Genomic DNA, 25,832 nt, shown 5'->3' on the forward strand with positions numbered 1-25,832 from the left:
GGGATGAAATTACATGTTAAAAAAACTTGGGTGCTGAATCTTTATGTTAAGTAGTGATTTGGTCCAGTTAAAAAAGGTCAAAAATTAGAATGTCTGAAGCTGTCAAACTGAATTTTAGCCCCCCTTAACACAGAATTGTCAATATTTTGAGTTAGAGCTGGTAGATTCAATTGTATCAATAGTAGTACACTACACTGTAAAAATCTTTTTGAGATAGAGCAGGTGCGATTTTTTTAATTTGACTTTATTGTCTAAAAGAAATGCACTACGAAATAACTGTGTTCTTGGGCCACCAGCAAATCCATATAATTTAGCAAGTCAATTTCAGAATTTTGACTTTTGATTTTGATTTTTGTTAAGTTAAGTTAATTTTGTTATTAATATTTACAAAGGCACTTTATACAGGTAATAAGTAAAAATTCTGTGTACTTCTTCAAGAACTTTAACATGAATTCATTTAAAGTAAAAGTGACTTTTTCAGATGAAAATTATAAGATTTGTTTTTATTTTAGCCTGTCCCTTGGACATAACAACTCCTCCTAACATAACGGTACCTATGAACTGTTTTATTCCGGACAATTGTACTGGACTAGAGTGTTGTTTCTATTACGACTACCTGGATATCTCATTACATGCTTACCTGTATATTGATACCTGTAGTTACATCATCCGAGGTGGAGTCGAGAAACTTACCTTTGAATATAAAATCTTAGATTTCGGTGATTTATGGGGTAAGTTATTGCAGTGAATGACATTTAAAATTTATATCTCCTTTTTATGATTTAAAAAAAGCAAACACTGTTTTATTTATAATAAATATGTCAGATCCAAAATATTGACTTGTATTTGTATTACCGTATTACACTTGTGTATAATACAGACCCTTCTTTTTCAAAGGTTTTTTTACCTAAAAAAAATATGGAAATAAAAACATGAACTAATACTTGTTATCATTTGTAATTGGGGTAAACATATGAAAATTAAATTTTCAGTAGGTGAGACATAGATAGGAATTCTAATTAGTCTGCAGGGGCTTGAAATTTTTGTATATAGAAGAGCTGGATTAATTCATATATTGTATAGAGATGTCTTATGGTCAGCACTTTTGTTTGGCATATATAGCTGTTTCATGGTTCATGTTTCATGGTTAAGTTACTGCTTGAAATGACTATATTTTTTTTATCACATGATTTATTTCCAGATATGACTATTAATACAACTATAGTTGATGTCTATAAATTATAATGTTGTAAAAAAAAAAACAACCATGGCAGTGTATACACGTCTTCCTGCCAGGGTTTATCTGACCTTGACTTCATTTCCATGGATCATTTATAATTAGGGATGTCAACAAGTACTCAAGTACTGGAGTATCGCTCGGTAGTACCGAGTATCGAAATTCCAAAATGATACTCGACTAATCGGTTTCTTGTTAGAATGTTGTTGCCCTCTTAAAGAAAAAATATTTTTATTAAAAGCGCCTCCTGGGAAATTGAATATTAATCGAAATAAATCAAAATCAAAATATGTTCCAAATGTTTGCATTCAATTGTCATTTAAAATTCCTCCAAACAGAGGTAGGCTATGAAAAATAACACCTTTTCCAAGGCTTTCACTTTTGGCTAATCGTGTTAAAGTCATTACACTGCCTCTGTACCGTCAGAGCAAATATTTTCATCAGCAGGACTTTTAGTTACGTAACAAAGTTGAGAAATCGATTCGTCCCAGAAAAGGTTAACAAGATGATATTTCTAAATAAGAAATAATTCGTTGTACCCTATGTAAACCCTCAGAAAATGGTTAAAGACATCAGTAAGTTCTAATCATCACCCCTTTGTTGATCATTAAATGTGTTTTTTTTACGATTCCCAAATACTGTTGTTTGAGTAATCATTTTTCTATAGATGTTTATTAATTAATTGATTAGATTATTGCCAGTTTACATAATTAGTACATGTAGTAAATGAGCTATTAATTATGGTATAAAATTCCTCAGAATATTATCTAGTCAAGACAAGACAAGACAAGACAAGACAAGACAAGACAAATACTTTATTAAAGTCTCACCTTATGTACATAAATATAAAACATAGATATATATTAAATGGAAACAACAGCCTATTATACACAAGCCATTCTAAAAAGAGTTACTAGAGACTAATTAAAAACTAGTCCTAGGTAAAAATAATGTTGAGGGTTTTACGTCCATAAGACAACGACCCATAATACGTATATTTTTCTGTTTCCATTTTGTTAATGTTTTCCGAGCGAGTACTCGAGTATCACTCGGTAAATCCAATGAGTACTCGATTAGTAAATCTTCACCGAGTTGACATCCCTATTTATAATGTTATGTTTATGTTATACATGATTGATTGATTGTTGATGTTTAACAACACTTTAAGCACTAATTTCTATTTTCAAGGCAACCATTTTTATATTGAAGGAGGAAGCCAGAGTACGCTAAAAAAAAAAAACAACTGACATATTCAACAAGAAAAATGTCAATCCTAGTCAATAATCAAGATAGCAGTCAAAATGTGCCTGCCACTTACAGGGTTCAATTCACAGCTTGAGTGTTGACAGGCTATTGATACAGTAGTTGAACTACTTATACCAGTCGTATGTGATACCTGTAGTAAGACCTTGATATGAAAGACATTTAACATAAAATTCAATCGTAAAGCAGGCTAGACATTTTATTGTGTGCACTCTTGTTTTTTATTTACAGGCAAAGAAATTGTTGTTCCACTGCAGTCTGTGATAAAAATAAAGTAAGTTTATATTTGAGTGCACCTGGGCCTGTATGGCAGTGACATCTATAGCCACACTTGGCTTCATTTGTCATTGTCAGTCATCTTTAACACAAAAAGTCATATATTCGACCACAGCTGATAATGGAAAGGATGATTTAAAAAAAAAAATGAATGCATAAAAAATTTATGTGATAATAAAAAAATGTTGCAAGGTTGAGGTGTTATAAGTTTTTAATAACTTTTAAAATTTTGCAATAAAATGAAATCGAATGGTGAAAGAAGAAAGAAAAACAGTTAGTCTATAAATGTGGATACTTAGAAACATGAGAAGCCATCAGATATTTGAAAATGCATAGAAATACCTATAAAGAATAAGACATTCTGTTTTATAGATTTACAGTTGACCAGTTATTGTTTGAGAAGAAGTTAATTGTTGATATGTCCATGTCTATTTGTTTGGATGTGAACACAGAGTGTCAATTCAGCTTTGACATCTTGGTACAACAGAAATTTCCGCAACCGCTTTGTGATCTAGACATGGGTGGATGGAATGGCGATACAAGTATGTCTATTATTAGTTTATTTTCCCCTTAAAACATGCAAAGTATCAGAAAAATATAATATTTATTTGTATGAATTTAAGAACCAGGACAAAAGTTTCATATTTTTCGTCATGAAAGTTCACTAGTGAATAAAGGAAATGTGGTATCCAAATATCCATCCATGACACAAAATCAGTACCTTCACATCAAAAAACATAAAAAATAAAATGAACAGCACTATTATTACCAATGTCACAATGAGGCCTTCAATACAGAGCCAAAAAACATCACCTCATTGCAAGTTTAAGACGGCCCCTAGCACCAATTTGAGCAAAATTCTTTGCAAACTGATGATCACTCCATAACTGAATTGAAGAACAAATCCATGGAGTAAGCATTTTCTGTCATAATTTAGCCAGACAATCACTCTGAAGCATTAAGAAAACAATACAAACATTAAGTCAACCACTGTGGCACATCTAGATATTTGTTAGATGACTCAGAAGAAAATATATTGGTTTTATCCTGCATTTTTAATCCCCAATAGTTTTCTTTGATTTTTAAAGAAATTGACAAGTGTAGTGATAATGACACCACATCAAAATTTGATGAAAATAGTAATTTTAATATTTCTTTTTGCTCAAAATAGTAATTTGAATATTTCTTTTTGCTCAAAATAGTAATTTAAATATTTCTTTTTGCTTAAAATAGTAATTTAAATATTTCTTTTTGCTTAAAATAGTAATTTAAATATTTCTTTTTGCTCAAAATAGTAATTTAAATATTTCTTTTTGCTTAAAATAGTAGCAAGATATAAGGTGTTGATATTTGTGTACAATACAAATAAAGCACCCTTTAATTTGTCTACCTGTTATTTGTGCATTAGTTGGTTGATTGCAGGATAAAATTAAATAGTCAGCTTATATCAGCTGTGTATGAGGCCTGAGCTTACAGAGTAATCAGAATAAAGAAACCCAGAATGTATTACCAAAGTGAATAGAAAATCAAAGTACTGTCATACTGTGTACACTGTCAAAGTCAGTCAATAAATCAATGCATAAACAAACATTTATGAGTACTATTTATTAATATAGATTGTCAAATTCAACCTGTACTACATATATTGATATATTATTATACCCCATGCAACGAGTTGCGGAGGGTATAATGTTTTTGACCCGTCCGTCCGTCCGTCCGTCCGTCTGTCCGTCCGTCCATCTGTCCGTCTGTCCGTCCTTCAGTCCGTCAGTCCTATTTCTTGTCATCGCAACTCCTCTCAAACCACACAACAGAATTTCACGAAACCTTTTTAGATAATAAGGACATACTATGTAGTTGTGCATATCGACAGGAAATTACGATTCAATTTTTTTTCCAGGAGTTACGCCCCTTTGAACTTATCTACTTTAATGTACTACTGCAACCTTTTGTCATCGCAACTCCTCTCAAACCACACAACAGAATTTCATGAAACCTTTTCAGATAATAAGGACATACAACGTAGATGTGCATATTGACAGGAAATTACATTCCAATTTTTTTTCCAGGAGTTACGCCCCTTTGAACTTATTTGCCCAATATACTACTGCAACCTTTTGTCATCGCAACTCCTCTCAAACCACACAACAGAATTTCATGAAACTGTGTAGATAATAAGGACATACTACGTAGATGTGCATATCGACAGGAAATTACGATTCAATTTTTTTCCAGGAGTTACGCCCCTTTGAACTTATTTGCCCAATATACTACTGCAACCTTTTGTCATCGCAACTCCTCTCAAACCACACAACAGAATTTCATGAAACTGTGTAGATAATAAGGACATACTATGTAGATGTGCATATTGACAGGAAATTATGATTCAATTTTTTTTTCTGATACAATTTTTTTTTTTCTTACACTTATTTTATTTCTCCAATGGTGGGGACGTGGGGTATGTGAGTGCGCTCACTAAGGTTCTTTAATTAACAGTAGACCATGGGTTTTATCTTTACAAAAATAACAATATACAACTTTTGATCATAGCATTCTATCATATGCATTGAGTACTCCACCTGTGCTGCTCAAAGATCTCTAATAATAATGGCAGGTTGATAGGAATATTTTTGCATGTAATTTTTTTTTTATAAATGTAAAAATTATTTTGATTTTAGACTCTCTGGTTGACTGGGTCAAGGACAAAGGATTAGAAGCAGGACAGTCGTTGTCCACAGCTCTTGCCAACAAATTATTTGATGATTTTGGACTAACACAGTTCTTAAACAGCCCTTCTTGTGACAGATTTGAGGGAATTTACTCAAATACTGTAGATGGTTGGAATGCTGGAGGTAGAATGAGAAAATTATAGTTTAAATTGAAGAACGTACATTTTTTTGGTCAAGGGTGTCTTATGATACAATTTAGATTAAGATTCTTAAGAAAAAACTTATATTTAAAACTTATTGTCACTATACAAACCTTCCAGTTTCCTGTACAGATAAAAATGACTCTCAATAATAAGTATAGAAAATGATCTAAGCTCAAAAGGCATTGCAGAAAACAGTAGTAATATGTTTCTGAAAGTAGTATGGTATTCATTGAAAAAAAAAATGGCACTGTTGAAAAACATAAATCTTTCCTGGACAATGAAGTTGGAAAAGGGTCATCATGTGTTAATTTGAGAAAGGAATCTTCAGTAATCTAAACTTTTAGATAAATAAGGGTACATTTCTTATCATTATAGCTAAATTAGAGGGATATATACACAAATGAATATGGTAAAAGTATTGTTTTAGACGGCAACCCAACAACATGATATTCTTTTATTTATAGCTTGTCCAAAATCTGCCGATATGACTTTACCAAAGATCAGGGGAACAGTCAGTTGTTATGTACCAGATTATTGTACGGGTATTGATTGTTGTGTGGATGTAGGAAAGATCGGCAAATCGTTCCGTATTTATGCCTTGTTAGATGCTTGTAACTGGAAGCTGAGTATCGGTATCGAGAGACGAGCCTTTAATTTCACCATTATAGATTATGAATGGGGTATGTTTGTGAAAAATTATGATGCACAAAAGTAACCATTTGGTTGAAGGGGGTTCAGAAATAGAATGGTAGGTCATTTGATCAATAAATAAAATAATATGTTTGCTAATACAAAAAGGTAAACAGAATAACCTAAAACTAATTTAGGTTCTTGGCAGATCAAAAGATTAAACCTCATATTTTTTTCTGAGTACTGTGAATCACAAAAATTAAATGCAATAATTTTTTAATGTACAGTAGTGGTATTTTGGATTCATTATTTTACAGTAAAATCAATGATTCTTATCCATTTATTATTTTTAAGAATTGGCATTTGAGTAACTTTCAAGTATTGTAGTCTGTATTTGGGAAATATGAATGTGTTCATCAGTGGTATTTGAAAAATAATGTTAAAATTGATTTTTGATACAAGAAATGAATGCTATGAAATACAAGAGTTATGGTACTTGAGAAAAAACTATTTTTCTAACACTTTTGTCGAAACTACAGCACTGATATAATTTGTTTTCAGGCTACAGATTATAGTCTGGGTTCAGATTCTCTCGAACTATGTGTCCCAAGGTTGATGCCACCAGACAGGGTCATAGAGATTTTGATAAAGTTGTAATTAAAATTTTACTTATATTTTCAGGTGAGAAAAAGACCATGTCAATATTACAAGTCCTCAAAATGGAGTAGGTTTACTTTATGATCCATATTCTCTTGCTTGTAAAGGTTTTACATGCTTGTACTCTTTTCTACAAAATTTGATACTGAACTAATAACTTCCGATTGATTGATTGCTGTTTGCTTATCATCTTGTGTCAAATAATTCATGTATATTTAGAACGAGAAAAAATTAACCACAAATCCAATAGGTAGGTTTTTCAAATTGGGTCGACAGGGACGAAGGGTGAGAAATTTGGACTTCCAATGGAAAATTGGGGTTGGTAAGTAAACAAATTCAAAATTTTGCCTTGCAACAGGTCAACTTACAGCCATACAACCTTTGCCTTCAATAACTATGTTAATGTTACTGCTTGTTTTAAGTTTTCACTTACTTATAAAGGATATACAATGTCTTTGAGCATTTGGCATACATGTTTAAAACAATTAAGTCTTCTTTATCCTGTTTAAGTTTCTCCTTGGCCAAAGATTTCTGTATTTTGTTAATTGAAATATTTAAGAAATATTTCATGCCAGCCAAAGATTTGTTGGAATTTTTGACATGGCCTAGCTGAGCCCTTGTATTCAAATGCTATCCTGAGTATAAGCGTTAGTCCACTGTTGGTAAATACAGTCAATATAAAAGTTCAATTTTGAACTTTATATTTTGTAGGTATATCATTTATGACTTGCAGGCTGAGAAGAAATACATGTTGAATATGAACTTAAGTGTATGTTTTGAGGAAAGTGGGCCATGTCTTGTTTCTATACCAGTATTTGAAAATACCAAACTCCCTAAACTGGGATGTGATTGGACACAAACAAACCTTGGTGAGTACCAAACTTCCTTAACTGAGGTGTGATTGGACACAAACAAACCTTGGTGAGATATAAGTTAATGTCTTTCATTCATAAGAGTTACACCCCCTTTTTTCCCCCTAAACAAAAATAAGTTGATACCTTGGATTCATTATTATGAGTCGGATACAAATTTTCGTTGACTTCGTGGGTATAGGTGAACCTCAAATTTCCAAGTTCGACGAGGTACAAATGTTCTATAGGCTTGCATGCAGACTAGCAAAACAACGAAATCAAATATCCATGAAAATAAATTTTTTCTCAACCCACAAAAATTGGTAACCATGAAATGGTTACCAGCAATAGTCTGTTAAATTAATTCATAATTTGTTCAGGGGCAATTTAGTTGACAGGGTGTGGAATAAGCTCTGGCCGATGACAAGTGAAGTTACTGCAGGCTAAGTTCAGCTTAGAACTAGCTTGCCTGTTGGGCTACTTCAATATATGAGAAAAACAACATAATTTTTAAATTCACTTTTATTCACTGAAAATATATTGCCAGTTATAAACTAATCATGTCAATTTTTGATACCATTTCTTTGATTTGTTTCATTTACCATCATTTGGCGTCTGTCGTCGTCCGTCGTTGTCTGTCGTCGTCCGTCATCGTCTGTCTGGTGTAAACTATTTCAAACATCTTCTCCTCTGAAACTACTGAACCAATTCCTACCAAACTTAAGCTGAATGATGCTTAGGGTATCTAGAATAAAGTTTGTGTTTTATTTACTGTTTCGTCAAATAACATGGCCGCCATGGCTAAAAATAGAACATAGGGGTAAAATGCAATTTTTGGCTTATATCTCAAAAACCAAAGCATTTAGAGCAAATCTGACATGGGGTTAAATTGTTTATTAATTTAGGTGAAGTTCTATCAGCCCTGAAATTTTCAGTTGAATCTGATAACCCCATTGTTGGGTTGCTGCCACAAAATTGGTAATTTTAAGGAAATCTTGCAGTTTTTGGTTATTATCTTAAATATTATTAATGATACAGATGAATTGTGAACAGCAAAAATGTTCAGCAAGGTAAGATCTACAAATAAGTTCATATGATCAAAATTGTCAATTGACCCCTTAAGGAGTTATTGCCCTTTAAGGACAATTTTACACAATTTGTTTATCATGTTTTCTAACTTTAAAAAATCTTCTTCTCTGAAACTACTGAACCAATTCCAACCAAACTTAAGCTGAATGATTCTAAGGGTATCTAGAATAAAGTTTGTGTTTTATTTTCTGTTGCGTAAAAAAATATGGCCGCCATGGCTAAAAATACGTAGGGTAAAATGCAATTTTTGGCTTATATCTCAAAAACGAAAGCATTTAGAGCTAATCTGATGAGAGGTAAAAATGTTAATTAGGCCAAACTCTGTCAGCCCTGAAATTTTCAGATGAATCTAACAACCCATTGTTGGATTGCTGCCACTTAATTGGTAATTTTAAGGAAATTTTGCAGATTTTGGTTATTATCTTGAATATTATTAATGATAAAGATAAACTGTAAACAGCAAAAATGTTCAGCAAAGTAAGATCTACAAATAAGTTCGATGACCAAAATTGTCAATTGTCCCCCTTAAGGAGTTATTGCCCTTTAAAATCAATTTTTCACAATTTTTTCATTTAGTTTTCTTACTTTAAAATATCTTCTCCTTTGAAACTGCTGAATCAATTTCAGCCAAACTTGGGCTGAATGAGTTTCAGAGTATCTAGTATAAATTTTGTATTTTATTTTCTTGTATGTCAAGAAACATAGCCACTATGGCTAAAATGAAACATAGGGGTAAAATGCATTTCTTTGATTTTGAAGACAATATGACAGATACAAAGAACATTTCAATGGAAGTTTTAAGCCATTCATTAATATATATTGAAAAGCAAAAATAATCATTGATGAAAGATTTAAGCAAAAAATTACAGGTGAGTGATTCAGGCTCTTGAGAGCCTCTTGTTAAGAAGCTGCCATATACGCCATTGCATAGGAATAGAGAAAAATAAGAGTAAAGAAGTCCTGAATTTGATAAAACCAAGCATGAAATGAGCAACAAAGCAACTTGAGATTGTTGTACAGTCTTTAATGACTTGCTGTGGTACAGCTTAGTAGGACATTTTCCCTACTCTTTTGGCAAATCATGAAAGATAACATAAGGAATAGTGAATTCTAAAGCTGACTTGTCCATCTGTACAGTTAGATGATTGCTCATTTCTACCCCTGGATTGTCATATTGTGTAGACACTTGATGTCTGTTTTGAAATCCATTATTTTTGTGGAAAGGTTGCTGTCGCATTGATATTTACAACACATCTTTTTGCTAACAGTTTTAATAAGCCTGTACTAGTACTGTTATTGAATGAAAGGACATATTGAAACTACTTTCAATTTTTTCAGATTTCTCATTAAGTGATTTTAAAGCTCAGTATGATATTAGTGGAGCTGTAGAGGGACTACTTCGTGACAAGATGCTGGAAGCTCTGGGAATGACACCATATCTGAAGACTCCATCTTGTAGCAGGACAGCAGCGCCATTTGCTGGGTCGGTAAATGGATGGACTAACAGTGTGTATATTTTGAATATCGTTTGATGCAAACAAACTGAAGTTTAACTAGGAACATCATATATGTTTTGAAGGAAGCTCAATGGATTGATTCAAAGAAATGATTTCTTTTTCTTTAATTTCTGTGTATCTTACACGAACGTGCATCGTGTTCAAACCATTTAGTCAATAATATTTAAAAAAATAAAAAACAAACATAGTATTTTTTAAGCTTTCTGTTTAAAGTAGAATGGCTGACGCCATAAATTACTATGACTTAACTTCCACATTTTATTTGGTCTTAATACAATACTATATTTAAACCAAAAGAACAAACTTGTTTATACTGTGTAAATTCAAAAGCACTTGAACATGAAACATCAGCTTATCAATCATTAAGTGTGTTACATTTTTGATTCAGCCATGCTGGATCTATGCGATCACTCTGGTTTTGGAGATGGTGCAGAATACTAAGTTGAAGACATATCATGAAACTAATTATGTGTTTTTATGACTTGCAGAAACTTTCTACACCATTTTAATCCAAGGCTTCCAAAACGGTTATATATTCCGGACATTTGTATAATGTCCGGTAAAAGTCCGGCTGGGCAAAGCACGAAACGGTCATCTACTTTTTAGATTTCAAGGCTTTCTTAAGAGACGGTCATTTTAGCATAATTCGCGATCTTTTTGACCCAACCTTTTGCCTTTAACAGCCACACACTTCCGGTCATAAAAGTGACATGATCATTAAGTACTATTAAAACAACCCCTACTTTAATACCTTCTCATTTTAATCAAGGCTAATTAGTTGTCGAACAGCTGAAATTTACCTGTTCAGGTGACAGGTAAACTATTTTGAACCTGACAGCGATCGGTCTATTCAAAGTTATTTTCTTACATTTCACCGGTTTGCATCTAATTAATTTAGTCAAAAAGATTTAAATTAACAGAAATACATTTACAAATAAGATTTGATGAAAAAATTAAAGAGGTGAAAACGAAAAATCGTCATAACCACGTTGTTTGAACCAGAGACATGTTTCTGTTTGAACTAGTACACGTGTGTGCATGTGCATGTGCGCAGGTGTGAAATTTAATTATGCATCCAAATTTCTTTAAAAAATGCTTAAATTGTCATTGATACCTTTATCTCACGTTTATTTCGAATATTTTCCTGAAGAAATAACTTAGAATGAGCTACTTACACTCATTCATGCTTTGCAAATGTACACAGAATTTACGTATCCGTCTCTTGTCCATGGTTTACCATTGTCAAGATAACATCCGGTTTCAGATTTAAAAACGAAAGTAAAGTTTTTGACAACGTTATTTTGCACAAATAAAGAGTCTAAGGCAGATATAAGTACGCTGATGTTGCACACTTCGGATGATGCACTGCCAATTTAACAGTTTACGTCAGAACTTCGAATTTGAATCAAAGAAAGTTTAATATCGTTTTTTTTAAATATCAATCATTGGGATGGCCAACTCGGCAACTGATTACCATAATTGCCTTTTGTTTATTTAGTCTTAAGGGATTAAAATCGGGATAATATATAAAATGTCCGGCTGGCTGAAAATAATTTTGGAAGCCCTGTTTTAATCATCAACTGCAAACTTTTGACATGTTATTTGCCCTTAAATTAAGAAAAGATTGGTCGAATAGTGACTTTATTTTAGATATACACTTGCATATAGTTCCTTTCTAAATCAAAATTTATGATGATTTACTATTTATGAATTAATTTGAAAAAGTATTTGTACATCAATTAAATCAGTTGATAAGAATTTTGAAAGTATTATATTAGTATCTTGTGCTTCAATGAAATGTAGGTCAACATGTGTATTAATATATCTAAGTTGATTCCCACACTTTTTTGAAATGGTATTACTCCAATTCTTTCCATAGGCAAGTAAGAGTCAGAATGATTATTAACTGTCATGATTTTCAAATACGTATTTATTAGATACAACCCCAGGCTTAATTCAAAACAGTTAATATCTCATAACCTGTTACATAATTAAATAGACACAAATTATTACACACCTAACTGAATACACACATTCTTGACCTCAATAGTAAACCTACAAATGTATTATTAATTTTGATCTACACTACATTAAGATATTCTGTTAATTTTGCTAGCTAGCTGAATGATTAATCTGATGTGTTTTTTTTTCAAAGAAAATACTTAAAATGAAAAGAATATGTATTAAAAAAATGCAAGCAAATTTTATTTTACTTGTAAAATCAGTGCCATTATCATCTGACATAAGTCAATAATCAAGTTCTAATTAATTAGTTAACAATTATCAGAAATAAGGTTGAAATATTAAACAAAATTGCATAACTCTTATCTGAGCATTTTCTGCAATAAAATTTATTTATTTGTTTTACATTTGTATCCCATTATATTGCTATTTAACAATAATTGGAAATATCTCAGCATTAGGTATTTGTACATTCAGATTTGAATACAGGAAATGTATTTTTTCTTAATGAAGAACGAACACCAATTTAGATCAAAAATAGTTATTATTTTTTTTTTATTTTTGTTGCTGAGAAAGTGCATTTATAAGGGCTCTTTCTGGAAATTATTAAACCTGTCATTATTAATGGCATATAAAAATTATATTACTTGTTTGACGATTTTCCTTTCCATTCTTGTCAAAAATAAAATCTGACAGAGTCTAAAATTGAAAGATCAGTATATATATATCTATATTTGCATCAATATTGCGACATTCCCTACCTTTGGACAATAACATAGAAATTTTACAGTAAGATTGGAAATGAAAAGAGAAAAAAATTTAGAAAAAAATATGGTCAGAAAGAATATGAGACTAGCTATGAATATGGCTGGATCACAACATCAACGATGCTTTGATTATTTTCAGAGTGCAATTTGACCTTGCCAGTAGAGTTACCAGCAATAAGTTCTGATATGCCACTGACTTGTAGCCTGATGGACACATGTACTGGTGTCACATGCTGTTTATATATTGCTGACTTAGATATCTCGGTTAATTTTTACATCAGTTTGGATGCTTGTAATTATGAATTTTTAGCTGGAATAGAGAATTTACCATACAATAAGAAATTATTGGACTATGATTTTGGGACAGAGGAAATTATAAGTCTGTCAGATGTTATTCGCTTGACGTGAGTTTTTTTATAAGAATGAATTCACACTATGCATTTTAAAATCATTTATTATATTTTCTTATATCAATATTATATTAATTGATTCTAGAAGTGGGGCTGTATTGCAATCACCTTGTCTGTCTGTTTGTCAGGCAGTCTGTTTGTGCAACAAGTATTTATCACTTAAAAACTACTGAACAGAAGGACTTCATATTTGGTCAGCAGCTCAGCAGTAATGATTTGTAAAGTGAGATTTTCAGATCTGTAAGACACTAACTTCCAAGTACGAGTGGGGATATGCTTAGCACAACAATGCATGCATTCTTGTTCATGAGACCATGTCACTAAACACACGTGCACTTGACATAACAAAAAAAGGAACAGTGCTTCTATTGCCGTCTTAATATTCATTGCAGAAAACCTGAAAATGAATACTTCATGATATTTAGTGCATTCTATATATGTTAGTAACTATCTGATTTTACTGTATTTCCTAGTGTCTTTTTATCCTCATATATATGTCTTTACTCACAGGTTCAGAATAGATGATCTGAAGACAGAAAAGATGTTTCTGTTGAATGCTGGAGTCTCATTATGTCTTGATAATAAGCAGGGATGCATTCTTACAGTGGAGCTTTTGACAGATATACTGCTACCAAAACCTTTGTGTAATCTGGAAACTAAATTCACACTACCTAGTAAGTATTTAAATGGTTTATTTGAAAGAAGTTAAATTTATATGACTAAGTTCAAAGGGAGAAGTTTTTCATTTGCTTTAGGTAATCCCCCCCTCCCCCCCCCCCCCCCCCCCCCCTGGATGTATTGTAAATTCAGACATTTCTTAATGTTTTGTTTTCTCTCTCTCTCTTGATCAAAGAAGTATTTATTGTGATTTTCCAAGGGAATAACATTTATTGCAAAATTACTTCCATGTAAAAAATGAAACTAGAATACAGTCTGTTTATTTCACTGTTTTGATTAATAATTGATATTCTTTTTCAGACATATCAGCATCTGACTTCCTAAAAAGTCAAGTAGTAGACACAGTTCTGGATGCTATGCCAGAATTTGTCTCTGATCTGTTCATAGAAGCCACTGGTGTTAAACAATACATGGAAGATCCATCTTGTAGCAGGAGTAGTGCCCCTTACTCTCCATCAACAGACGGATGGAATAAAGGTCAGTTCTGTGCAGGCAGAAGATTGATTAGAGACTCAAGTCTGAGCTCAGTCTTAAAACAAGCTGTTTTGAGGGGCTTGATAGAGATATTGAAATGACAGACTTTTTTTATCCTACAGAGAAGAAAGTTTTAAGTTTAATCTTTGACCTAATATTTTCTAATGGTCATATTATTGTGTGGTATGTATAAGTTTATGACACAAATTTTTGTAAAATCTTGAAAAAACCCAAAGCAATATGTCTACACAGGACTACAGTATACCTTCTAATTTTCGTGATTTTCACAATTTGAAAAATGAGTTAATATAATTTGTTGCAAATATTTAAAACTTTGAACTTCTCTTATATAATTCATCAACAAAATTAAAAAATTGTGAAGATTAATTGCTGTGGAGTTAGCTAGAAAGGGCTAAAGGCCAAATAAAGTATCAAAGCTGGTTTACAATATTTAAATGAGTGAATATTTACTGGTGTTTGACCTGTGGCTGTGACGATCCACCCAAAGTATATATTGCAGTGAATATTCCAAAAAGAGACAGATTTCCTGTTTCAAATAATTTCTAAATGAGATACATGGAAGAAAATGACCACACATGGAAATTCATGCTAAAATAGTTCTATAGGTATAAGTAATATACAATATAATTATAATTTCAGATTGTCCATTGAACCTGACAGTACCAAAGATACCAAATGACATCCCTGTTACATGTAACATACCAGATTATTGCACAGGTGTAGAATGTTGTGTCGAAATTGAGTTTATAAAAAAGTCCTTCCACTTCTACATACTGTTAGATGGATGTCAGTACCGAATCAAGGCGGGAATAGATCATTTTGGGGTTGATGAAGCCTTCTTTTCATTTGATAGTGGTAAGTCTAATCGTTTATTCTGTTGGAATAGATCATTTTGGGGTGGATGAAGCCTTCTTTTCATTTGATAGTGGTTAGTCTTATCGTTTATTCTGTCGGAATAGATCATTTTGGGGTGGATGAAGCCTTCTTTTCATTTGATAGTGGTTAGTCTTATCGTTTATTCTGTCGGAATAGATCATTTTGGGGTGGATGAAGCCTTCTTTTCATTTGATAGTGGTTAGTCTTATTGTTTATTCTGTCGGAATAGATCATTTTGGGGTGGATGAAGCCTTCTTTTCATTTGATAGTGTCTTTTCATTTGATAGTGGTAAGTCTTATCGTTTATTCTGTTGGAATAGATCATTTTGGGGTGGATGAAGCCTTCTTTTCATTTGATAGTGGTTAGTCTTATCCTTTATTCTGTTGGAATAGATCATTTTGGGGTGGATGAAGCCTTCTTTTCATTTGATAGTGGTTAGTCTGATCGTTTATTCTGTTGGAATAGATCATTTTGGGGTGGATGAAGCCTTCTTTTCATTTGATAGTGGTTAGTCTAATCCTTTATTCTGTTGGAATAGATCATTTTGGGGTGGATGAAGCCTTCTTTTCATTTGATAGTGGTTAGTCTAATCCTTTATTCTGTTGGAATAGATCATTTTGGGGTGGATGAAGCCTTCTTTTCATTTGATAGTGGTTAGTCTAATCCTTTATTCTGTTGGAATAGATCATTTTGGGGTGGATGAAGCCTTCTTTTCATTTGATAGTGGTTAGTCTAATCGTTTATTCTGGTGGAATAGATCATTTTGGGGTGGATGAAGCCTTCTTTTCATTTGATAGTGGTTAGTCTTATCCTTTATTCTGTTGGAATAGATCATTTTGGGGTGGATGAAGCCTTCTTTTCATTTGATAGTGGTTAGTCTTATCCTTTATTCTGTTGGAATAGATCATTTTGGGGTGGATGAAGCCTTCTTTTCATTTGATAGTGGTTAGTCTTATCGTTTATTCTGTTGGAATAGATCATTTTGGGGTGGATGAAGCCTTCTTTTCATTTGATAGTGGTTAGTCTTATCGTTTATTCTGTTGGAATAGATCATTTTGGGGTGGATGAAGCCTTCTTTTCATTTGATAGTGGTAAGTCTTATCGTTTATTCTGTTGGAATAGATCATTTTGGGGTGGATGAAGCCTTCTTTTCATTTGATAGTGGTAAGTCTTATCGTTTATTCTGTTGGAATAGATCATTTTGGGGTGGATGAAGCCTTCTTTTCATTTGATAGTGGTTAGTCTTATCCTTTATTCTGTTGGAATAGATCATTTTGGGGTGGATGAAGCCTTCTTTTCATTTGATAGTGGTTAGTCTTATCCTTTATTCTGTTGGAATAGATCATTTTGGGGTGGATGAAGCCTTCTTTTCATTTGATAGTGGTTAGTCTTATCCTTTATTCTGTTGGAATAGATCATTTTGGGGTGGATGAAGCCTTCTTTTCATTTGATAGTGGTTAGTCTTATCCTTTATTCTGTTGGAATAGATCATTTTGGGGTGGATGAAGCCTTCTTTTCATTTGATAGTGGTTAGTCTTATCCTTTATTCTGTTGGAATAGATCATTTTGGGGTGGATGAAGCCTTCTTTTCATTTGATAGTGGTTAGTCTTATCGTTTATTCTGTTGGAATAGATCATTTTGGGGTGGATGAAGCCTTCTTTTCATTTGATAGTGGTTAGTCTTATCCTTTATTCTGTTGGAATAGATCATTTTGGGGTGGATGAAGCCTTCTTTTCATTTGATAGTGGTTAGTCTAATCGTTTATTCTGTTGGAATAGATCATTTTGGGGTGGATGAAGCCTTCTTTTCATTTGATAGTGGTTAGTCTTATCCTTTATTCTGTTGGAATAGATCATTTTGGGGTGGATGAAGCCTTCTTTTCATTTGATAGTGGTTAGTCTTATCGTTTATTCTGTTGGAATAGATCATTTTGGGGTGGATGAAGCCTTCTTTTCATTTGATAGTGGTTAGTCTTATCGTTTATTCTGTTGGAATAGATCATTTTGGGGTGGATGAAGCCTTCTTTTCATTTGATAGTGGTTAGTCTTATCGTTTATTCTGTTGGAATAGATCATTTTGGGGTGGATGAAGCCTTCTTTTCATTTGATAGTGGTTAGTATTATCCTTTATTCTGTTGGAATAGATCATTTTGGGGTGGATGAAGCCTTCTTTTCATTTGATAGTGGTTAGTCTAATCGTTTATTCTGTTGGAATAGATCATTTTGGGGTGGATGAAGCCTTCTTTTCATTTGATAGTGGTTAGTCTTATCGTTTATTCTGTTGGAATAGATCATTTTGGGGTGGATGAAGCCTTCTTTTCATTTGATAGTGGTTAGTCTAATCGTTTATTCTGTTGGAATAGATCATTTTGGGGTGGATGAAGCCTTCTTTTCATTTGATAGTGGTTAGTCTTATCGTTTATTCTGTTGGAATAGATCATTTTGGGGTGGATGAAGCCTTCTTTTCATTTGATAGTGGTTAGTCTTATCCTTTATTCTGTTGGAATAGATCATTTTGGGGTGGATGAAGCCTTCTTTTCATTTGATAGTGGTTAGGCTAATCGTTTATTCTGTTGGAATAGATCATTTTGGGGTGGATGAAGCCTTCTTTTCATTTGATAGTGGTTAGTCTTATCGTTTATTCTGTTGGAATAGATCATTTTGGGGTGGATGAAGCCTTCTTTTCATTTGATAGTGGTTAGTCTTATCGTTTATTCTGTTGGAATAGATCATTTTGGGGTGGATGAAGCCTTCTTTTCATTTGATAGTGGCTAGTCTTATCCTTTATTCTGTTGAGGAAGGTAGTCAATGAAACAATGATTTTCCTACCAGAATCTTCAAAATGTCACCACACGTTTTTTTTGTTAGCTGCTTTTTCACATTGGACATCAAATTAAAAGTGCTGTAAACCATTCACTGAAAGGTTTATTGACCAAGAATACTATGTTTAAAATTGGAATTGTACCAAAACTTGAATGAGGAGTTTCTAGATAGTGCTTATTTCAAAAAAAGATAAATGCAGTTCACACTGCAGGCATTTGTAACATACAGATGTGCTGAGAACCTAATTATAATTTTTCTTTTGTCTTTGTTGTAATGATATATTTTATTGTTAGAGAACTTGCACATGTTACTTTGGCTTTATTTGAAAAATGAAATAAGAGTTTGAAATGAATTTTAAAGAAAGCCTTATCATGTCATTTTACATTTTCAGGGCTTAGAAAAAGTGTGAAGTTAGGCAACATGATGTTTTTAGAGTGAGTATTGTAGATATAAGTATTATTAATTTATTGGTCTTATTAAAATTTGTCAATAATAACATGACAAACGCATATGGATGTTGTTGTATTAGTCTTAATGTTTTATTATGAAAATAAGGAGATATGATATGATTGCCAATGAGACAACTATCCACCAAAGTTCTAATGAAGTGGATGCAAGCAATTATCGGCCATCATACAACCTTTGATAATGAAAAAAAAAACATCCATAAAAAAAGGCCCCAACATGAAAAACGTTAAACAATTTTATTGAGAAAACTAATAAACTAATTTATAATAAAACAATTTAAAGAAAAACAAATATGACAGACATGAACCAACGAAAGCCATTGAACTACAGGCTCCTGACTTGGGACAGGCATATAAAGAATGTGCAGGTTAAACATGTTTGTGAGTACTCAACCCTCCCCTAACCTGGGACAGTGGTGTAATTGCATGACCTTGCGCAATGCTAAAATATAAGCAAACAGTAATTATAAGATGTAGGATCATTTGCTCTCATTACTGTACATATAAATATACAATATATGTACATAATATTTGAAAATATTTAATTTGTTTGTATGAGCTTTAGAAACTGGACGAAAAACGAGGGTGACACCTAGCTTTTCTCCTGTTTGTAGCGATTAAAAATAAATTTTATATTTTTCGATAATGTACATATATTGATTTTATCCTGCAATTTAAACCCAGCGCTTTGCAGTTTTAGTTGTTTAAATCCAAATAGTTCTCTCTGATATTTCATAAAATTGGCTGAATTTAAATGTGGACCGCGAAAAGGACCAAAAAAATGAACTTTTACCTAAAAGGAAACATTCATTTTCTGTTTGCTCAATATGGAAGCAGAGTAACAGGAGACTTTATTTGTACAAGGCAGGCATGGGGTAATGCTAATTTGTAATTGTAATGCCCTGTAATGCATTACATTTCTCTAAGCAATGCATGTAATGTGTAATGCCCAAATTTTTTGCATTACATGTAATTGTAATGTAATGCATTACATAGGCAAAAATGCATGTAATTTATGCATTACATGGCATTACATAGCATTACTTCTTGTCTGATAGTGCTATATATTTATTCAAATTTCAGGGATAATAAGTACTACTGTTTTATTCTTTCCTTTAAGAAAATTAAACACAAATCAATGTCTAGTTAAAGGATTAACAAAAAGTGTAGATTTGAACTGTTGTAAAACTAATGATTTTCTTCATCTTACCTTAATACTAAAACATTTATACTAATAATTAAGACAGATCTATTTTATTAACATACAAAAGTAATATTATTTTTGATTTGCAGTCATTTTCATATACCATTATAGTCATTGAAAAACCTATACATAGATATTTAAAGATAGAAGAAATAAGTTGAATGATTGATAATTGACACTTGACAAAAACCACTAATTAGTTTGTATAGCAATCAATTCCTTTCTTTTGACAAGTGAATTTGTGATTCTAAAGTAATTAATTAACATTGAGATTAAGTTAACAATATAATAAAAAATCATCATGGAAGAATAAATTCCTTACAACATTTCTGTTATTTCTTTTTTGAGAAAACACAGAGATGTATACTACGAAATATAAAAACCTGACCAGAAGAACAATCAACCTTTGCAAATTTTGTAAACCCATCAGCTTGTATTCAGAAATATCAATTAATTAAATGACCCAAAGCAAAACAAAGGGTGTGATCACGTTTCTCCAACATTTGTTAAATAGACTAAAACAACATTAGGGATTAGGGGGTCCTCTTAAGGACTGACATCTTGATATTTACCTGTAATTCGAAGCTATAGATTCACTTTTCGAGTATATTGTTAGAAGTGATTTACTCCCATTTTCAACAGTTGAAAGTCAAAAGTTTAAGAACTTTATAGAAAAGCTTAACTCAAAATTTCAAATTCCAAGCAGGAAACATCTCTCATCTAAATTGATACAGACTAAGGCCAAGGATGTTTGTCAAAAATTATATGATAACCTTCAGGAAGTTAATCACATTTGTTTGACAGTTGTCATTTGGTTTAATAGGGCAATGAAGGGATTTTTATAATACCTATTTAATAGTTACCAAGATTACAGTATAAAATGTTGTATATGTTTCTTTTGATAATAAAATTTATAAAATGTAATGTGTAATATAATGCATTACTTTGGTAAAGTAATTGTAATTTAATGCATTACTTTCCAAAATACATGTAATTGTAATTGTAATATAATGATGGTTTTGTCCAAGTAATTGTAATGTAATGCATTACATTGCAATGTAATTCGCCCCATGCCTGGTACAAGGACAAATAAAGCAAAAACTTATTTGTATACCTGCTATTTGCACAGTTGTCTGATTGCAGGATAAAGCGATTTACATTTAGTTTCAATTTTCTAAAAACAAAATCAATGTTGATACCACAAAAAACAATATTTAAAAATTTTACTACTTAATTTCTTGCAAATTGTTGATTCTTTACCAATGTTATTGAGATCCATGCAGAAAAAAATTTGAGGTGTTGAAGTGAGAACCAAAACTTTATTCGTAAATCTTTGGTGAATTCTACATCTTTGTTTTATTGCTACAGCAAATATTAATTTCAATACTTTTATTTTTAATAGCTCTTGATATAACTTGAATTAAAACTAATAACTGTAAAGAAAATTGGTTAAGATGATTTATGCAGAATACAAACGAAATTCTAAAATAAATCTAAAATATCAATTGCTTTTTATTTGTTTATCATTGTGATTTGCTATTTTAATTGTTCTGTTTCTATATAAACAGTGATAGTTTATTAATAGCTTAAACTCAGGACAATTCAGTTTCATTGTTAATAACAAATGAATTTTTGTTTTCAAAGATTGCAGATTTTACAATACTGTTTGTTTGCAGTTATATTTCTAATTCCCCCCAAAAAATAAAAATCCCTGGATCTACATAATTTTGGTTATAATTCTCTTGCAGTTTTATGGTGATTGATCTGCAAGCTGAAAAGAAGTTCATTGTTAGTATGAATGCAAGTGTTTGTTTAGAAGAAGGAAAAGCATGTGACATAACTTTAATGATTGTCGAGGACCTGTATCTTCCAAAAATTGCTTGTGATTGGAGTATCAGTTTAAACAATTTCTCAGCATCAGATTTCTTAGCCAAGCAAGGACTTTCTCTCCAAAACCAATTGACAGACATTGTAGTGAAGCAGATTTTAGAGAGACTTGGTATAGCTGAATACCTACAAGATCCACAGTGTGACATCGACAGTCAAATGTACCAATCACTACCAGGAGATCCTGTGGGTTGGAGAGATGGTGAGTTTATTTATATGTATTGAAGGTAGTAATGGGAAAGTACAGTTGTTGTAATGTAACTATAGAACCTCGACCTATCAATTGGGCATGATTAGCTTACATACAGGATTAGTTAGTTAACACTGCTTTCCATCCGTTATGTAACATTTTGGTTCACTGTTTTCTCAGGAACTACAAATCCTAGCTTACTGAAATTGATGTTAAGCTTCATGTGAGCTTACAATACTATGTTATATATTTTCAAATTCATCGTTCATCCGCTTCCTGTTTACCAAGAAGGTGTACTGGAATATTCTTATTATAATGGCAACATATGAAATTTTTGTTGCAATTTTCTCAGGATCTATAAATCAGTGCTCAAATTTGGAACAAACCATGCTATACCCTGAGATGTGTTTTCAAATCCATTCCTCATTTAATTTCTTTTTACCGAATACTCAAAGCAGGCGTATTGAAGACCTATTGGTGGCCTTCGGCTGTTGTCTGCTCTTTGGTCGGGTTGTTGTCTCTTTGACATATTCCCCATTTCCATTCTCAATTTTATGTATGATAAGTTAGCCATATCTTACAGTTCAACATGTTAACGATGTTTTCTTGATTTCAGAATGTATTGGAGGATTAGGAAACCTAACAGCACTGACTCCATTATCTCTAGCCACACCAAAGGGATACGTCGCATCACGCTGTACTTACATCGACTTCTGTTTAGATATACCACTACTGAGGAAGTCATTGCATGCTTACTTTGACCTCAATATGTGTGAAAGGTCATTCAAGATTGGTATAGAAAAGCTTGTCATTGATTTGGACTTCCTGACCTACGCCTGGGGTAAGTTTAAGTTTCTGTACATACGTCAGGGATAAATTTTAGTATATAAGGGTTGTGTATAGTATATACTTAAATAATAAGAACAAAGCTGAATGCTTTTAAATGGTTAGTAATTTGTAACTAACAATGTTATTTTTTTCTGTATTTCTATCATTAACCTACAAATGAAATTTTCTGAAATAAAATTAATGACAATTTTAAGATATTTAAACAAACCTAATCCAAGAATTTTAATGTTGAAAAATATTCATCATATTTTGTGACAAAACAACCCATATTTCATGAATGAGTGAGTTATGTGTGTCTGTCAGTCATGAGTTTGATATTTTTTCATATTTGAATTCTAGGATTTTTTCTCATTATTACATTGATTTTTAATATGAATATAGTAGAAAATGCAAGGTAGTATATTTTTTTCTATACATTCTCACCTTATGTTGATGTAAATTTTTGGACACCAATTTGACAACACTTGTACAACTCTTGTACTATTGTTGTATTGTAATAAAATATAGTTCCAATAGGAAAAATATTCATGAATATTTCCCACTAGAACAAATTTCACAGAATTTTTTCCTAATGAAATAAGTTGCATAAAATATTTGTTACAACAGGAACAGATATTTTGGCATAGTTTTCAGAGGAACTTCTCTTAGCAGAACAAACATATGTTGACATTATGATGTGAGTTACTGAAGTGTATATTTTTTAAATGCAAATTATAGGTTTTTATTTGACTGTGAAGACAGTATGTTTTGCAACCAATGTTATAATTATTTTCATTTAAAAAAATGTTTATGTATTTTTACAGGACAGAAAGATAAAAGAGATTTGTTAGATGCCTACATATTTGAGTAAGTTTTGCACCTCTTTAAAAGGTCTATTCCAGAAATGATTGATGTTTTGTTGGTGTGTGTGTGTGAGGGATGACGGGAGCTGAATAAACCAAAATGGAAGAGTTCTTGTATTTTGCCGTAGAAATTTTTTCGAGATTTGTGTAGAATTTTGAAAATTGGTTTTGATAGGAAGTTTGTGTTTAAAATAACCAACCCTGATTCTTAGACATTAATTTACAGTCATAATACAGTAACATGTTTATATAATTCAAACTAATTTAAAAAAAAAAGACAAAAGCCAAAACAGATAATTTTAAAATGAAATGCAAGTTTAATGTAAAATGTCAAGTGTCTTGAGTCTTGCTTTAAATTGGATTACTCTGAGTAGAAAAAATTCATATGAGTATTGTAGATTCATTATTATTTGTGGTACACCAATTTTCATGGATTTCATTTGTAGGGAAACCAAGAATTTTAATACTAGATGAAATGCAAATTTTATATACTTTGATTGGGCAATATAATAAAAGTCAAGACCACAGAATATAGTACTTATGAAATATAAAGTTTTTCTCCAACCAATAAATTTAATACCAAAGAAATAATTCAAATACACGGTATATGAATTATCAGCTATAATGAAAGAAGACATGTTGAAACAAAATGTGTTTTACCTCTTTATCTCACAATTCTAATATTGGCCAATTTGTATTACAGTTTTCTAGTTGACTACAATGAAGATGATGAGTATTTCCGTTTAGACCTCAACATGAGCATGTACTTAGATAGAAGTGAACAGTATGTGACATTTGTACTCTTCAAGAGACAAGTTCTACCAATTCTTGTCTGTGACTATGATACAAGTTATGGAGTACCAGGTAATTCTTATGGAATTTTCTCAAAGAAAGCTTGTTGGTTATTGTGGATTTTAGAAGTCCCTTCATATCCCCTCGCATCCATGGAAAGCCCTAAATTTTAAAATATTTGCATTTCCACTGGTCTATTTTGATAGCGGTATAGACAAATAAAATGGCAAAAGTTAGAGGTGTTGAGGACAATTTTCCCATAACCACAATATACAGTTTTAATGAAAATGTGTTTTCCTTCATGTATAAAGTAATTATACAGCAGGGGACTGTACCCTCTTCTTCGATTCCATAAGGAATAAGGCATAACATAGTTATACTACATGTTTTTATTATTTCTTATTATCTATTGGAAATTATTGCATGCATTTATTATTGTCATTTGTGAAGACTGAACAAAAATGTGAGATTAATTATTGAGATTTCAGGAAAGGCATCATACAGATATATTTATCAGATTTCAGAGTTTTTATTATTGCGATACTCACCCTGTCTCATTAACAAAACACTTGCACTAATGTCTGAATTTACAGTAACATGAGGATTAAAATACTTAAATTCTTAATAATTTTTGAAGCTTTTCATGCATAATGATCTAACTAATTTGTTTTAGGGTTCAACTTAAACAGTTGGTATACTTATCATAACATACCACAGGGATCACTACTGACACCAGCCATGGCATCAAGTTTACTGGAATTCCTGAAAATAGGTGAAATGATGTCTCCCACACAGTGTCAACCCTCGGGAACTAAATACAGTCCATCAGTTGGTGGATGGAAAAATGGTAAAAACTATTTCTCCCTGCATTTTGATTATATATATTTATATATTGACATTTTAAAATAAAAAAAAAAATGTAGATACAAAGGGGCATTAAAAAATTGCATGTAAAAAATATATAAAAACATTAACAACACCATGGATAAAATAAAAAGGACAAAACGATATACAACAAACCACAAAACACTACACAGAAAACTACAGATTTGGCAGGATGACCCCAATTAGAAACTTGGTATTAAACCAGGTGATCTGGAATGGTAAGCAGTTCCTGCTCCACTAGTTGCAACAATTAATTATGAACTATTCGTAAAATGTAAAAAATATAAATAGCTAATCATAAATGGAGAAGAA

The 25,832-nt window shown here is 31.8% G+C and overlaps 2 protein-coding genes across 2 annotated transcripts; both read left to right on the forward strand.

Moving 5' to 3' along the window:
- The first annotated feature begins 6,124 nt into the window (after positions 1–6,124).
- On the forward strand, positions 6,125–10,407 carry LOC127720822 (uncharacterized). The gene is made up of 4 exons (XM_052227571.1): positions 6,125–6,328; positions 6,960–7,002; positions 7,647–7,804; positions 10,214–10,407. The coding sequence occupies exons 1-4, from the start codon at positions 6,133–6,135 to the stop codon at positions 10,405–10,407; spliced, it is 591 nt and encodes a 196-aa protein (XP_052083531.1). The 5' UTR covers positions 6,125–6,132.
- Positions 10,408–21,845: 11,438 nt separating this feature from the next.
- Positions 21,846–23,627, forward strand: LOC127720823 (uncharacterized). Its single transcript, XM_052227572.1, has 3 exons — positions 21,846–22,164; positions 22,769–22,993; positions 23,608–23,627. The coding sequence occupies exons 1-3, from the start codon at positions 21,870–21,872 to the stop codon at positions 23,625–23,627; spliced, it is 540 nt and encodes a 179-aa protein (XP_052083532.1). The 5' UTR covers positions 21,846–21,869.
- Positions 23,628–25,832: the final 2,205 nt, after the last annotated feature.

The sequence above is a fragment of the Mytilus californianus genome, unplaced genomic scaffold (assembly GCF_021869535.1).
Source record: "Mytilus californianus isolate M0D057914Y unplaced genomic scaffold, xbMytCali1.0.p SCAF_11, whole genome shotgun sequence".
Classification (NCBI taxonomy): Eukaryota; Metazoa; Mollusca; class Bivalvia; order Mytilida; family Mytilidae; genus Mytilus; species Mytilus californianus.

What these genes read in the sequence shown, in the direction of transcription:
- LOC127720822 (XM_052227571.1), top strand. Translation starts at nt 6,133, where the DNA reads ATGACTTTACCAAAGATCAGGGGAACAGTCAGTTGTTATGTACCAGAT. An exon ending in CATTATAGATTATGAATGGG is followed by an intron (nt 6,329 to 6,959) that starts GTATGTTTGTGA and finishes TTATATTTTCAG; the next exon opens with GTGAGAAAAAGACCATGTCA. An exon ending in TTACAAGTCCTCAAAATGGA is followed by an intron (nt 7,003 to 7,646) that starts GTAGGTTTACTT and finishes TATATTTTGTAG; the next exon opens with GTATATCATTTATGACTTGC.
- LOC127720823 (XM_052227572.1), top strand. Translation starts at nt 21,870, where the DNA reads ATGAATGCAAGTGTTTGTTTAGAAGAAGGAAAAGCATGTGACATAACT. An exon ending in TCCTGTGGGTTGGAGAGATG is followed by an intron (nt 22,165 to 22,768) that starts GTGAGTTTATTT and finishes TCTTGATTTCAG; the next exon opens with AATGTATTGGAGGATTAGGA. An exon ending in CTTCCTGACCTACGCCTGGG is followed by an intron (nt 22,994 to 23,607) that starts GTAAGTTTAAGT and finishes TTGTTACAACAG; the next exon opens with GAACAGATATTTTGGCATAG.